The sequence below is a fragment of the Lepus europaeus genome, chromosome 7 (assembly GCF_033115175.1).
Source record: "Lepus europaeus isolate LE1 chromosome 7, mLepTim1.pri, whole genome shotgun sequence".
Lineage (NCBI taxonomy): Eukaryota > Metazoa > Chordata > Mammalia > Lagomorpha > Leporidae > Lepus > Lepus europaeus.
The window spans coordinates 119,943,923-119,960,595 of record NC_084833.1 but is presented as its reverse complement, the minus strand read 5'-3'; the positions used below and the strand labels follow the sequence as shown (position 1 = coordinate 119,960,595).

Sequence of the window (16,673 nt, the reverse complement as noted above, 5' to 3'; positions counted from 1 at the left end):
AACACAACCTCATTAATAGAAAGGGAAGTGAAACTACTGCATGACCATCAAATCGGCAAAAAGTTTAAGATCCCAACAACACTAAATGTGGAGGATGCAGAACAACAGCTCGTATGTGCTACTGGCAGTAATGCAGATTTAATACAGTCACTTTGGAAGAGTTAAGCATTTGTGAATAATATTGAAAATGCATGTATTCTGTGACCTCACAATTCCCCTTCTAAGCTTATACCCTAGAGAAAATCTTACACATGTGCAGTAAGTTACTTGTACAAGAATATTCCCAGCAGCACTGTCTGTAGTAGCCTAAAACTGTCCATCGGGTGTAAAATGGATAGATGATGCAGCAGTGAAAATAAACTTGTTACATTTAACAGCATGAATAAGTCTATGATGGTAAAGAAGGAAAACACATGCATGTTGTATGACTCAGTTTATATAGAGTTTACAGCCAAACAACCGAACTTGATTGTCTGTGGCAGGCAGTATCAGACTCTTCCTTAAAGGCCAGGCAGTAAATAGTTTGGGCTGAACTCACTATCACAACCACAGCTACTCAGCTCTGGCACATGATGCAAAAGTAGCTCTGACCATGTCTGTGCTTTGTTTTTGCAAAAAACAGTTCCTAGTTTATGGGGACCTGTATTTGAATAAAAATTGGGCTTACAAGGTGAAGGTTGAGGATGAGAAGGGTGGGTGGGGACTTCTAGGACCCTGGCAGTACTTTCACACAGCTTGCATGGAGGTTGCCCAGGTGTTCACTTTGTTCTGTAAATTCCATGGAAAAGTGGGACAGTAAGTTGTTTGTTACAATAAAATACATTTTAAAAGAAAAATTCTCAGTGTTTCCTTAATTGTTAATTATTTTATTATGGGTTTTTGTTTAGTTTGCATTTGGATTGCTCCACTTGATTTCTGAAATTTGTATCCTGAGAAGAATTTGAATAGTAATAAAGGACGTTATCTTCACATGTTTGTAATTCAGATAAACATTTAATTTAAAATATAGAACCTACCACTTTTGATTAATAATTCAGAATGTAAATTCTTTAGAGGCTTGGATATCTATAGCTTACAATCAACATCTTGGCTTATTTACAACAAAGTATTGACAGCTGTCTTCTTTCTCCTGTTTACAGGTTCAGTAGACGAAGGTGTTACCGAGGGGTTACCAACACTTCAAAGCACTTCCAGCACGAATACTCATGCAGATGATGATGATCGGTTAGTACTAACAAAGCATGTCGTAGTCTTGTGAGGGTGTGCTTACAGATTCAAGTATTTTATATAGGAATTGTATAGGCCATTGATTGGGATCTGACTTGAGTATACTTTTCAGAGTAATCAGATAGCATTGTCATTATTATAAATTTGACCACCTGTACAGGTTTTTTTCCTGGCATTTACAAAACTAATACTATTGCTTGAAATACGAGGGTAAAAAGTTCATGATAAATGATAAATGGAATTTAAAGAAGCTTATTTCAGAAAAATTTTGAAATTTAGGCCTAGTGTTTTGCACAATATACATCTTCCACAACTTTTGAAGTTTTTGTTTTTGTTTCAAAAACATTCTTTGTACCAAAACAAACATTTTATTTTCTATGAACTTCTCAGGGTATCTGTTGAGTATTGACAAACTTTGGGCCACAGGTGAATTACAGCCCACCACCTTTATCTGTAAATTAAGTGTTGATTAGAACACAACCACACTTGTTTACATATTGTTTATAGATGGCAGAATGAAATAGTGTATAGCTTGCAAAGTCAAAATACTACCTAGCCTGCTACAAAAAATGTTTGCCAGATCTTTATCTGTGTGTCCATAAAGGCATTACCTTCATATTAATCTATCTGCTCTATAAAAGTGTTCCCACAAAAATATATAAAGATCATTTGCAGACTGGACAAGGCCAGGACAGAACTCTTGATTTCTAATTCCCCATCTTAGTCTTTCTCCCATGTCAGTCAATAGTATCATCATCCCCCAGTTTCTGAAAAAAATCTCAGAACTATTTGTGATCTTTCTTTCCCATATAACTCCCCATTCTCTCTCCCTTTATTTAATTCTTAAGTCCTGTCAACTCTGCCTCCAAAAATGTAATCCCAGTCTGCCTACAAGGGAACCCTAGTCCAGGTCACCCCCATTTTTTGTATAGACTACTGCAATAACCTTCAAACTGGCCACTGATTGACAGTTTCTTCATTCTCTCATTCATTTTTATTGTACTCCATTCTCCGCATAGCAGCCAGAAGCTTCTTAAAGTGAGATTATATATCGTCGTTCTAAGCTGTTGGTTGACATTCTCCATTTACACTTAAAATCTTAAACTTGCCCATCTTTAAACTCTGTGTGACAGGACTTCTGCTGAACTCCCTTTAGATCATGCTCCTTGCATACTACAATCCCACCACACTGACCTCCTTTCAGCCCCTGCAAGATTTCGTATTTGTTCCTGTCTTTGAGCCTTTTTTGTCACTGTAGGGCCTTTGCCTGAACTGCTTTCTTCCCTTTCACTTTGGTGGGTCCTTGTTGACCTTCAGATCACCATATTAGTGTCAGTTGGCAAGGAGGCCTTTCTGACCAGTCCAAAGCAATGCCCAATTACTGTTGGACCCTCCTGTTTGAATGATCTGCTCTGATAATCTTCTCAATTATTTATATGCCTCTCGTCACTGAATACAGACTTCACTAAACGACTGAGTGCCTCCTCAAAGAGAGCCCAGAACAACATTAAAGCTGTAGTTGCTGGGCTGGCAGCACAGCTCACTTGGCTAATCTTCCACCTGCGGCGCCGGCACATCGGGTTCTAGTCCCAGTCGGGGCGCCGGATTCTGTCCCGGTCGTTCCTCTTCAAGTCCAGCTCTCTGCTATGGCCTGGGAGTACAGTGGAGGATGGCCCAAGTGCTTGGGCCCTGCACCCCTGGGAGACCAGGAGAAGCACCTGGCTCTTGCCTTCGGATCAGCGCGGTGTGCCGGCCGCAGCACGCCAGCTGCGGCAGCCATTGGAGGGTGAACCAACAGAAAGGAAGACCTTTCTGTCTCTCTCTCTCACTGTTCACTCTGCCTGTCAAAAAAAAAAAAAGAAATTAAAAAAAAATGTTTAAAAAACTTAGTTGCTGAAACCTGGAGGGATTCACGGGACTCAACAAGGTGTATGATTCCTGAATAGCTAAGTCTGAGAGAGGAGGTTATGAACCACGCTTATTTCAGTGAATTAATGAACGCATAACCTAATTTCCTACATTTCTTAATTTCAGATATGAAATTGGGTCTTCTGTAGTTTATGAAATACTGTACTGGGTGATGGATATAGAGATTAGATGTCTGTCCCTTCCCAAGGACGCAGTTGTCTCTTTAGGGGGAGGGAGAGAGGTTGAAAGTGGAGAAATAAACATCATCGTAAGTGATCTACAGGGAGTTCTCATGGGCAGCCTGCATAGGAGAGAACCAATGTAAGCAACCAATGATTCAAAGAAGGCTTCCCAGAGGACAGTGTGACTTCTAAGCTAGATTTCGTAAAATGAGCATCATCTAGAAGAAGGAAGGCAGTGAAGGTAAATGCTCAGAATCACAGCCTTCAGAGAGATTATGGTACATTGGGGGAAGTATTGGTGTAGGCTATGGGATAGGCTGCAAAGGGACACATTGATCCCAGATCGGAAGGAGTCTGGCAAGCCTTCCAAAGGAGTTTAGATTTATTCTGAAGAGAGCAGTTCTGTAGGGTTTATACAGGTGGCTGATTTATTCAGATCATTGTGGTACGGTGAGAAGGATAAATTAGAGGGATGTGGAGCTAAAGGGAGATTTGTCAATTCAGGCTTATACTGATGAGGCCCTAAATTAAAGCAGTGGTAATCAGGGAGGGATTGGAGAGAAGGCTAGCAAGGTAAAATAGGTTATGATATGTCCTGTGTTTAAATGGCCATACTTAATTAAGATGCTAGACTCCCTGGACAATAACATTTTTGGCATTTTTTAAGCTTATATAATGAGAACAGATTTCATATGTACAATTTTAATCTCATCATGATACTTTCATCCCTCCCTCTCTCTTCTTTCTTTTAGCTTTTTTTTTTTTTTTTGGTGATGACATAATTTCATTTTACTTTGTAGTCACAGCCATAATCCTCCACTAAATAAAGAATTCAACAAGTAGAAAGTAGAAAGACTGCTGTTCCACAGTAGTATAAAAAAGGCTATAAACAATAATCAGATCTCATGATGTCAGTTTCTATATTAGCTACCACAAATCAGAGAAAACATACTTTTCTTTTGGGGGCTGGCTTATTTCACTAAACATAATGGTCTCCAGTTGCATTCTTTTTGTTGCAAAAGACAGGATTTCGTTCTTTAACCAGTTAATCTGACAGTTAAGCTATTTCAAAAGGTATTTGTAAGTGTTTTTTCTTTTGTTCATGTAATACTGACCTGCAGAAATGTTTATTCAACTTAAAAATCAGAGCCTGGTTGCCTTCTTTGGTCTATTTTTTTAGATTGGAAAATGTTCAGTACCCCTACCAACTCTACATTGCTCCTTCCACCAGCAGTACAGAACGACCAAGTCCAAATGGTCCAGACAGACCTTTTCAATGTCCAACCTGTGGGGTGCGATTCACCCGTATTCAGAACTTAAAACAGCACATGCTCATCCACTCAGGTAATGCTGTCTTCCTTGTTAAGTGAGTGAGTGCTCTACAACATTGTAATTTTGGAATCCTAGTTAAAATAAAAACAGGTATTTTTGAGTTAAGAAAAAAAAGTGTAATCAAATATGAGTAGATTAGCTGAAGTCTGTAGCTGAAATGGTGCAGTCAGAATCTGTCTGCTTGTGCATTGGCCTCTGGCTTAAATTTTATGATTAATACTCAGGGGTGGATGGCAGTGAGCCCCTGCTTGAGACTGCTGAATGCCATGTCACCATGCTTGGGTTCAGTGCCTGGCTGCACCCCTCACCCCAGCTTTCTGCTGCTGCAAGACCCTAGGAGGCAGCACTGATGGGTCGGGTTCCTGCCATCCTCCTAGGAGACCTGGATTGCATTCCCTGAGCCCAGCAGCGTTTGGGAAGTGAGCCAGCAGATGGGAGCTTTCTCTCTCTGCTTCTCTCTCAAATTCTAAAATGCCATTATTTGTATTAAATATATTAAAATATTAAGACGTTTAGAGTTAATATGTAAATTAAGGTACTGGGTGTATTATATGAGTGTCCGTGAGATGGGGAGACATGAACACAGATGGTAAAGCTAGTGAGATAAAAGGGCATATATCGGCCAGCGCCGCGGCTCACTAGGCTAACCCTCCGCCTTGCGGCGCCGGCACACCGGGTTCTAGTCACGGTCGGGGCGCCGGATTCTGTCCCGGTTGCCCCTCTTCCAGGCCAGCTCTCTGCTGTGGCCCGGGAGTGCAGTGGAGGATGGCCCAAGTGCTTGAGCCCTGCACCCCATGGGAGACCAGGAGAAGCACCTGGCTCCTGCCATCGGATCAGCACGGTGCGCCGACCGCAGTGCGGTGTGCCGGCCGCATCGCGCTGTCCGCGGCGGCCATTGGAGGGTGAACCAATGGCAAAGGAAGACCTTTCTCTCTGTCTCTCTCTGTCTCACTTTCCACTCTGCCTGTCAAAAAAAAAAAAAAAAGGCATATATCGTGTTCTTTGTAACTTCTCTGAAATTATTTCCAAATAAAAATGAGCTTTTAAAATTTGTTTTCTAAATTTCTCTGTGCCCTGATTAGTGAACTTTGTAGTTTTTGCTTTTTGTTTTTAGTATAAGAGATTTTCAATGAATGTGTAGAACAGATTCAGTGAAATTTTAAGTTCAGTGATAGTGTAAAGGCAACAGATACGTAGGGGTAAAACCTTGACCTCTGTGCATAAGAGATCCTTGCTGCCATCTTCAGCTTGTTAGTGCCCTGCTTTCTCCTTCTGTGGATAAATAAGGCTGATAGTCTCTGTCCTAACACAATTCCCTCTGACTTTGTTAATCCACAGATTATGTTTTATGGGGTTTTTAATTTGCTTTTTCCCAAAAAGAAACCTGATCATTTAAGGAGACCATTAATATGCTTTTATAACTCACTTACTAATTTTCTATCAGTATTGTACTAAATAACCAAAGAACCAGTTCATCACGTGATCGTTGTATCATGATCCTTACATTCAAGAGATGTTTGAATTTTGCTTTTTCCCTCTCATTTTACTCCTTGAGATAAGGAATGGAGGAGGTGGTATTGATCATTTTCACACCTTTTTAGTATAAACCTGTTTATGTTAGTGAAATGAAGCTATAAGTGATTTTACACGGTGGCTTTGATTCTGTTTAAATACTTTTGTTTAAATTTATTTTGAAGTTTTTGAAGAGTATTCAAAAACCATTTCCAGCATGTATCACCTAGTTTGCCTCTCCATGTCCTGCCTTTTTTTTAGTGGCTTTTCAGATTTTTGTAACTTCTCTGAGATAATGATGCAGAATACATTTTGCTGGTGTTTTTTGTCTTTTTAAATGATTACTACAAAATTATAATTGAGAAATTTGTGAGATTTATGACTTTTTAGTTCATTTTGTTTTTAGATGGTATTTTGTTTGGCTTTGTTTTATAGGAATTAAACCATTTCAGTGTGACCGCTGTGGGAAAAAGTTCACCAGGGCTTACTCGCTAAAGATGCATCGCCTAAAGCATGAAGGTAAACGCTGTTTCCGGTGCCAGATATGTAGTGCCACTTTCACTTCCTTCGGGGAATATAAACACCACATGAGGGTTTCCCGGCACATTATCCGCAAGCCTCGGATTTACGAGTGCAAAACATGTGGCGCCATGTTCACCAACTCTGGAAATTTAATCGTGCACCTGAGGAGTCTGAACCATGAAGCATCAGAGCTAGCAAACTACTTCCAGAGCAGGTGAGGTGCACAACGAAAACCCAACCAGGAAAACTGCTTTCTGAACTCTCTTTTCCTGCTTTTAGGGCAGCCTGCTGTGTTTTTTTTTAATCAGGTTGCCAGCTAGTCAGTCTTCATTTTAAAACCCCACTGTCCGTATTCTAATCTGATAAAATTTTGCTGAATCTTTTCTAAGAATATAAAATTATAAATATTTTATAGTTGGTAGTATTAAAAATATTTTCTTACAGAAGTATACTCTTAGTTTTTTTTTTTTTTTTAAACCTAATGTTAAATAATTTTATAGTAGATCATTATATCTTACTGGAAAATATACCATGCCAGATAATACTCAGTAGTGCAGGGTTACTACAGACCCTGGATAGGACTAAAATTCTCAAACACACTCTCTCTCTCTTTTTTTTTTTTAATTCTATCTGAGCAGTGTCCCATTAGCAGTGCAAAAGGAACTGCAGGTGCCGCTGTATTGGATGTGATTGTTTAGATCAAATAAGTCTCCTATATTCCTGAGTTACAGAGCTCCATGCTTTTAATTTAATAATTTATAATAGAGTTGCCTTTCTGATCTGTAGGGTTTCCAAGGCGATCAGGTTCTAGTTGTAGCTTTGCCACTGACTGCTATTTATTACGCATGTCACTTTGCAGATGAAGCCTGAAACTTAGCATAAGATAAAATGTAAGCTTTCAACAGGTGGCTTCTAAGGTCTCCTAGACAGAAAATTCTGTTGTCTGTTTTTTAATACTTTATAAATATTGTACATCTGTAGGAATTTTTGGTTTCTTACAAAATGAAATCTTTGTAAATCATAATGTTGTAAGTTACCTGTATTTTTGAAACTTTTTCAATAAATAACAAATTATTTCTTCATAAATCTTTTCCCATCAAACCATACATTTATTTTGTTTAATGTGATCACATCTAATTCTGAATGTATGGTTGTCACATTACTAAACCTTGGTTACACATATCATGTTAAACATAGCCTGCTTATGATTAGAATATCGTTCCGGTTAACCATTCCTATCATCTGTATGTTCCCTGTTAAGTGTCCTGTATCCCCCACTCCTTTTCTCTACCACTGAAGACTTTTTTAGGATATATAACATAGGATATTTTAAGTTCCTTTGCAGATAATCAGATTTCTTATTAATAACAATCAAATTATAAATAACCTCACCAACTATAATTTGACAGTCCTAATGTAAGGAACTTTTTTAGTTCAATAATAAAGATTTAAAACATTTAAGATGATGTATTTTATAAAGTTTATTCTTTTAATACCCCAAAAGTGCTTATCCATAGACATTTTAGAAAATATAGAAAGTATAAAGAACAAATTAAAATCTTTTTCTGATCTTACCATTCATGGAAAATATCCACTGTTGTCAAATTTTCTGTGTATTCTACTGCCCATATTTCCAATAAGATCAGTAATGAAATACTTCTAGAGAATTAGCATATATAACCAATCTCAACATATTCATTTCCAAATTCTGACTCAAAAGTAGTTTACTTTCATTTACTTAATCTAATAGCAGGACACATCAATTATTTCCTACATTTCTCAACTTTCTATTGTAAATGATGTATAAAGTCATTTATAAATAAGGACTTGGTTACTTAACATATATCCAGTTAGTAACATGAAACTGGGTTTATATATGTCTCAGTGTGTGGTCCAAGGAAGGCTAAGCGTTTGATGATTCAGATGATTGCTTAAAGTGAGCATGCTGCTTATCTTTGCTTCATGTATAGGTACTCCTCTGCAAAGAAGAGAGGGTACTTAAGTGTCTGAAGAGACACTGAACGTAGGAATTAACTTTATGCATTGGTGGAAGGGAGTTGATACACTTGGTCCTAATTACCAGCTTTAGTTCATATTTAAGAAAATGTCTAAGTTGAAAGTTTCTGAGTTTTATCTTCGTGGAAGAATTAGTGAAATGAAAAATCCCAATCTTGTTTTACAAGTCCTATCTTTTTATTGCAGTCTGTTACTGATTTAAAATTAACTCTCTGTTTCATCCTTTGCCTCTCATCTAGTGATTTCCTAGTACCGGACTACTTAAACCAGGAGCAAGAAGAGACCCTTGTTCAGTATGATCTTGGAGAACACAGTTTTGAAAACAACTCCTCTGTTCAAATGCCTGTAATTTCACAGGTCTCCTCCACCCAGAATTGCGAAAGCACTTTTCCCTTGGGGTCTCTTGGTGGGCTGGCAGAAAAGGAGGAAGAAGTGCCAGAGCAGCCAAAGACCAGTACTTGTTCTGAGGCAACCAGAGATGACCCCCCAAAATCAGAGCTGTCTTCTATAACTATTGAATAATTCTGTGGTGTGGCTTCATTTTTGGTTTTTGGAAAGTGCCTGTGCTTGGTCTTGTACATTTAAATTTAATTTAATTTTTTAAACAAAAATAGAATTTGGGAAAGAATTTCCCTTTTTACTTTGTAAGCCCTGCAACTGATATTTTATTTTTCATAAGTGAGAGATTGTTTCTGTAAGTACGCTATAACATGATGTTGGAACACAGTAGAAACTATGAGAATTAAGAAGAACCAGTTGACTTACAGCATTTACCAGTGTCTTCTTCCATTGTTAAAAGTGGGGTAATGTTAGACCATTCGGTAAGAAGAAATGAGGTGATTATTAACTTTCCTGAGATGAATGGGTGTACAAGAGACAAATTACCTGACAATTGGCCTGAGTAGATGTTTACTCCTATATACAGGACGCTGTACAATATTTTGTAAAGCCTGTTGATTTTGAAGTGTTTATGGTAAGCTTTCTTTAAAATTATTAGGGTAAATACTTCTGAGACCCAGCATACTCTTTTTTTTTAATATTCGCATTTCTATTATAATTTTTCTTGATGAAAGGTGGGAATGGGGTAGACATTCCTTGTACCATTACAGTGCCACTCAAAAGGCAAAGAAGCATGACTGAGAATAGTCAAGCAGTGGATGAAGTGGCCAGCACTGGAAGGTGAAGTAGGTAAACCCCAGCTTCACAGGAACGGTTTAAATCCTGCTCTTCTGACTAAAATTGATGCTTATCTGGTCTTCGAATGTGATTGTCAATTAGGGCACCGCCCAAATGAGTTTTCCCCTTGCCCCATCAGGGGTACTTTCCCTTACTATACTGATGTACTACCATATAAAGGAAAAATATTGGAGATACTCTATATTTTATATATAGGCTTGTGTATTGTCAGGGATGTTTTTAATGTGCTTTTTTGGACAGAATAATTCTCTGTTGAGGCGATATTCTTAACTAAGATTGTTTACAAAGCCCCGTATGACCGCGACATGTTGTCCTTCTTCCAGAATATTTTTAGACATTGCCAAGTTTGTTAAAAGCAGTTACTATAGTTTTTACACACTGTAAGCAATAATTTAAAAGATAAGAAGCTATAAAATGATCATCTATGACCCATAAATCTGGGGAAAGAATAAAATTGTTTATACTAACAAAAAACTAAAAACCCTAAATTAATGAATATCAGCATTTGTGCTGCTCAAAGGAAACTTCCTAGTTTTCTAGTTGAAATTTATCAGATGCTGTAGATTGGGGTACATTTTTCATCTGATACCATTAAAGTACCTCTGCCTCTAACCCTAAGTACTGATGAGTTCGTGAATAATCGACTTTAGAATAACATTTGTTCTTTTTATCTACCCAGAGCTTAATAATTAAGAAAGCAAAGCATCAGATTAGATTAGGGAAGAGAAACAAAATACTACTCTCTAGATAAAACACAGATCTGAATTTGGTTCAGGTGCCAGGAATCACTAAATATTTTTTTTTTTTTAATGATAAATGACTTACTTCAGTTTTTTAAAATTGGCTAATTCTGTAATTTAGGGTATTTTTTTCTCCAAAAAATATAAAGTAAGCAAAAGTGAACTCATTGGAATTATTTTTTAAAGTTAAGTTTCTTTCTGTCTCTGCCCATACTCTGCTCTACTTGTTTCCAGTGTTTTACCTCATTCATGAACCTGTTTTTTTACCCATTGCCTCCTAAACATAAGTATGTTGCTTTCAGGAAGATCAGCATATACAGAGGTGATGGGCTTCTACCATTTAGACGTCTTTTACAGTAGGGCTGAATTATTTTCTGCAACAGACTGATACTGTCCTCTGCTGTGTCTCAACTGAGCAGGTTTGGAAGTTTTATTTTTCATTTCATAGGTAGTGTATGGAAACTTAGGCTTACCAATAGATAAATCTCAAAATTAATTAAAAAATCCTGTATTGGCAAAACAAAGAATAGGTAAAATCTGTGATTAAGCATCATTGTTGCTCTTAGTTTCAAGAGTTACCTTTTTTTTTTTTTTTTTTTAAAGAACAAGACAGAACGAAAGGAAGGAAAGACCTAAGAATAAAGAGCAGTGTAAGAATCCTTAGCGGGTTTATAGGTTGGAAATGCTGTAGCGAATCTCCTGTCCTGAGAACTCTGTGATGAGAAGGAGCCCTGCACAACTTTGGCAGCTCTGAAGTACTTGGATCATATTCTCAGGATGAAGGACCACCGATCACTAGGTGCTCTTCCCAAATGCAAACTTTAGGTCTTGATTGGTAGTAACAAATTCACATATTTACAAGTTTTATGGGAGATTTGAATATACTGTGAAAACACATGTCTGGTTAAGTTTTCTGTTGCCCAAACCTATCAATTCAAGGTGACTAATGAGTATTTAACATAAAATTATACAAACAAAAGCCTTTTCCTATCTTATTGAGGCTCTGCATTTTTCTTGATATATGATTTAAGGAAGTTTAGTTTATGGATCTGTTTAAGGAAACAAAGCTGCAAAGGATAATTGTATATACAGTGGTATTTAGATTTATTTAAAACTCATTTCAATGAGGAATGCCTAGATATATAATTTGTATCAGAACGTAGGGAAAACATTGCAAAGAGATGAGAGCCAGTTACATTATCCCATCCATTAGAAATTACCTGTGTAACCAAACATTAAAATACTCCTCTTTAGAATATATAAGGATAGCTATTTCCTTAGGGCCCAAGAGGGTAACTTTGTGATATTTAAAGGGCTTAAATTTTAGAATGCAAAATAAGTTACCTTTTTAAAACCAAGCATTTTATACAACAAAATTTTTTATTTTCAATTTGTTAACTGCCAAATAGATGTGATACTTTAGAAGCAAACAAAGATGTTCACCCATAATACTAGATGTTATAGCTCCTTTAATTTTTGATAGTGTATTCTAATAGCAGAAGCATCCAGCATGTCACTAATTCTGATTTGAAACAGAGATCAATACTGGATCGGGTGTTTTCACCCTAAGTTTTCTATAAATGGGTGGAGATGGAAGTTATCATCCTCAAATATATTTAAATGTATTTTTCTTATTTTGAATAGCCAATCATCTTAATTTTTATTTTAAGTAAAGTTAAAAAAAAAACCTGTCAGTTTTTTTACGTTTTCAGTTTCAGTGAGACAGAATAAAGTAAAATAGTTAAGTATCCTCATCCATCTCACATTTTAAATCTGAGCAGCCTTTCTGACATCCAGCACGGAGGTCCCATGCCGGGACACGCGTCCTTTGGTTTGACAAACAGGAAAGCTTCCATTTTGTTCAGATATTTTACCTAATGGAGTAGACTGGTCAGCACCTCTGATACACTTACTCATGAGTAATTCACTAACCTTCTAACACTGAGCCAGACTCTCCCAGTCTGTAAATGGTCCCCTGCGAGCCTGAGTCTTTTGTCTCTGTGTATTTACCTAATAATCTAAACAGAGACCAGTTTACCAGCTTAGTGGCTTTTATTTTGAAGACACTCTGATCATGTTTTAGTCACTTTCAGCTTTATATCCCTGAAAAGTATATTACCTTATATAATTCTATACTAGTAGACACACAGAATGAACTGTTAAAATTGTGTATATTCACTGAAAGTTTGAGATTTGTACATTGATGAACAAGAGAATTTGAAAATTTTCTGTTTCATTTATTTCCAAGGTACCATGTTACAGCTGAAATATGCATCCAAATGAAGAATAAAATAACCTTCTAGTTATTAACTGGCAGAAACACTAGTGAACTTTACATTTGGAAGAAACCAGAGTGGCCAAAAGGCAGTAACTGTGGCTTTCACTGTAGCTACTGACGTCAGACGCTTTGCTTACAGCACATTTAGATCTTGAAAGTTACTGAGAGAAGAATGCATAGAAACTAACTTTTCTGAAGCAGTGAAACAAATTGAGAGAACAAGGGGAACTCTGTTTTGTGATAGATGTTTCTATGAGAACTGTGTATAGCTAAGCATACTCTTATAGGCTTTAGGCCAGAATCATCAAATTTAAATTAAGTTGCTCCTTATTTTGTTCAGACCCATTTTTATCTTTCAGTGTCATTTTTGCTTGACCGAATGTGGTGGCATATAGGGTATTTTTATTTGAAAAAAGTCCTCAGCAAGATAAATTAGCCAAGAGCAATAATGATTCAAATTAAGCAGTGAAATAGAATGAGCCAGCCTGGAGTTGAGTTAAGGAAGCTCACCCTGTGGTTTCCGAATTCAGGCTGCAGATCTGTTGAGATGTTTCATCATACTCATGGTGGATGAAGCCTTGTGTCAGGAGACCAGTCACATCAGTAGTCATACTCTTTTCTTATTTTGCTTTGTCCTAGACACAGATATTTCCACTGTATCACAATGAGAGACATAGTTCCATGTTAAGCAAATAGCCTCTGTGGATTCCCAGCTGTTACTGGAAATTTGGTTTGGCAATATCCAAAATGAAACTACCTTGAAATGCTCATGCTGCTTTAGTTAAGTAAGCACCCTCTGAAAAGGACCAGGCCAGTTCTAGCTAAGATCAGGATTCCTGTGTATGTAAGAGCCTGCAAGAATTTAAGAGTCCAGACCATGGATTAAAACCAGAAAATTCTTTTTAGGGTTTTTTAAATATAATTTTTAAATTTTAGTTTGAAGTACCTGGCTTATAAAATCAGATTATCGTGCTATATCCTTTCTCTTTAAAAATGGCTAATTTCACTGATTCAGCTTGAAGTCCTGGGGTCAGTTGTGATGATTTATTAATAAAACCACTGCTTAATGGTTTAGGGAGTTGTGACACTAATGTCGTGACTTGTGTTAAATTGTGGTCATTTTCCCGAATGCCAGTCTAAACATTTCCAGATTTTGTTACTCAAGTAAATTAGTTAAAAACCATCCTGTCGTGAATGTTGGGTAACCAGAGTCCATCCCCTGCTGAGGAAGGCTCAAGCCCTGCCTGTAGAGAAGCCCGTCGTCTCCTCTTAGTGCATGTCTGCTGCGGGGGTGCCAGTGGCAGCTGGCTTCCCTTCCAGGTGGGAAGCCTTGGTGCGGATCTCAGACTCCTGCTTGCTGCGGAGAGCCTTTTCTGTATTAGGCCATGCGTGTTTCCTCTAGATTTCTTCTTGTTAGTTACCAGCTTGGTTTTCTAGTGGGCAGGTGCTGTGTGAAGTCTCTCATACTGAGAGTAGTCCATTACATTTTGGAAAGTTGCACTACTTTTCTTTCATCTTTCAGGTACCTAAAATGAATGACACAGCGGGTATTTGGAAGGAATAAGGTCATAAACTTTAATCATTTTCTTCCTTGTGCAAAGAAATGGCTTGTAATGCTTATATTTTTTGATTTTCTTTTTCTTTTAAGCAGCAGTCCCTAGTAGGGTAAAATTTGGTTTTGATCCCAGTTCCTAGTGATATATTTAATTTTTCTGTTGCTACTGCTGCCTCTTGTTGCATCAGATAGAGATTGCCTGCCTCTTTACAGGGCACCCCTGTGGCACCTTATGTCCAGCTTGGAGGATAGTAGATGGCTTCTTGGTGCCTCTGCTGTCTTTTCAAAAGCCATTTTATAAAAAATCCTAGGTAGCCTATTTTAATATTTAAATATATATATATTTGTGAAAGATACTTTTAGAACAGACTTTTTTTTAACTTTAAAATTCCTGTATTCCCATTTTTAAAAGTAAATTTAAACTTTTCCATGATTAGGAAGTGTTTTCCCAGAGCAGCATAATGAGAAAGCCAATTTGAGATAGTAGACCAGAATTCAGCGATAGAAAAAATCGATGTCTGGTTAAGGAGTCAGTTTGAAGGGGAAAAAATTGCTTTGATGTAACAGAAATGAATTTCTAAATAAAATTGTGGTTTTGTTTCTATAATTTCATATTTGCTGCTTTAAGTAGCTCAGTATTTCACAGGGCTAACATAAATCTGGCTCTATGTCAGACCAGAGTACTTTTCTAGTGCAGCCAGCCTAGGAGGAAACCCCGCACCAGGCTCTTCCAGGTGGGCAGGTGCCTGCTTTGTGTAGCTGATGCATGCTTTCATGTTTGCCTGTTGCCCAGTGGCAAGGAAGTCAGGGCCGAGGAGGGACCTTTGTACCCTGCCGGTTTCAGCGTTATGGTTCTTTTGGGGCACTGGCATCTTGTGACGCCCTCAAGGAAGGGTAATTCTGGGCAGAAAATGTGAATGTGATTTACATAGGTGGGTGGTTTTCATGTCTTCTGCCCCTCCTAGATGCAGTACTTACCCTGTGCCAGTCCCTAGTTCACCAGCTTTGTGTCCAGTCGTCATCTCCTTCAAATGTGGCTTTCCTCGGTGACAGTGGCCACAGCTAAGTTACTTGGCATGTTTGACTTTTGACAATAGCAAAAATGGTTTTGGATTTTGTTTTATTTCCTAAAAATGTATACAATGTCAGAACTCCACGTTTTATATACTAGTACCTGGCTATTAGTATTTTACAGGAACCATAGTTCTTGGTGACTACACACACACACACACACACACATACATATATATTTTTGTGACTTTTTTGTAAACTAAGTGCCGTTTCAACGTTACAATCATTTTTAGAGTTATTGTAATCAATGTGAATATCATGTTTTTTCAAATCTGTTCTGAGCCTATAGTGTTTGCTTTGTGAATATATGTGTATTGTATATATTCTGTATAGTTACATTGTACTGAAATATTAGCTTGTTTGATATAAGGAAAAGTATGTATTGAGTACCTTTTTGCTAGCCTGATTGTTTAATCTTTTTAAAAAAGGTTTAAACTTTTTTTAAAAAAAAAAAACTTTAAACTGGCCTTTATTAATGGTCACAAAGTTGCAGTTGGAAGGGATGGGCAGGGAAAAACTAGTTTTGAGTGTCTTTGGATAGAAACATGAGACTAAGATTTGTTTTGTTTTTTCTCATTAAAATATCTTATTAATGCTCTATGGAATAAAAAAATCCCTGCTGTTGTTATTTATTGTTGACTGGAAGGAAAAACTGGTGATGTTGGTTTGGTTAAGTGGATGAGAAGAGTCATCAGATGAATTCATTACTTAGGTGAACTTCCATTGTATACAGACTAGAGAATGTTACGTAAACGTGTGTCAAGTGTCCTGGTCAAGTAAGGAAAGAGTAAGTGCAGGGATTGCACAAACCGGCCGACGCCCTCGAGATGCCTGCCTCTCATATCAGAGTCCCGCCTCCTGCTCTTGATCCTTCTGCTGAGGTGCAGCCTGGGAGGCGGCTGGTGATGGCTCCCATATCTAGGTGCCTGCACACCACATGGGATGTGTTCTGGCAGAAGATGGCATAAACATTTAGATCCCTGCTCAGGTGGAAGACCTGGCTGGAGCCTCAGGCTCCTGGCTTCAGTCTAGTCAGGTCCTGGCTGTTGGGGTCGTTTGGGGAGTGAACCAGCAAATGGAAGATCTGGCTCACTCTTCAAATGCCCGCAGGTATTTGTTCCAAAGCTGGGAAG

General features: G+C 37.8%; 1 protein-coding gene across 6 annotated transcripts in view; it reads left to right on the top strand.

The window, feature by feature from the left end:
- ZBTB44 (zinc finger and BTB domain containing 44) overlaps positions 1 to 16,147 on the top strand; it is a 67,943-nt gene extending 51,796 nt beyond the window's left edge. For 3 of the 6 annotated variants that reach the window (XM_062197359.1, XM_062197365.1, XM_062197360.1), the window contains 4 exons: positions 1,140 to 1,224; positions 4,498 to 4,661; positions 6,597 to 6,897; positions 8,939 to 16,147. In XM_062197359.1, the coding sequence (XP_062053343.1) occupies positions 1,140 to 1,224; positions 4,498 to 4,661; positions 6,597 to 6,897; positions 8,939 to 9,221 (833 nt within the window). In that variant the 3' untranslated portion in view covers positions 9,222 to 16,147. The remainder of the gene's footprint in view (positions 1 to 1,139; positions 1,225 to 4,497; positions 4,662 to 6,596; positions 6,898 to 8,938) is intronic. The other 3 variants (XM_062197362.1, XM_062197361.1, XM_062197364.1) reach the window with 3 other exon arrangements.
- The last annotated feature ends 526 nt before the right edge of the window (positions 16,148 to 16,673 follow it).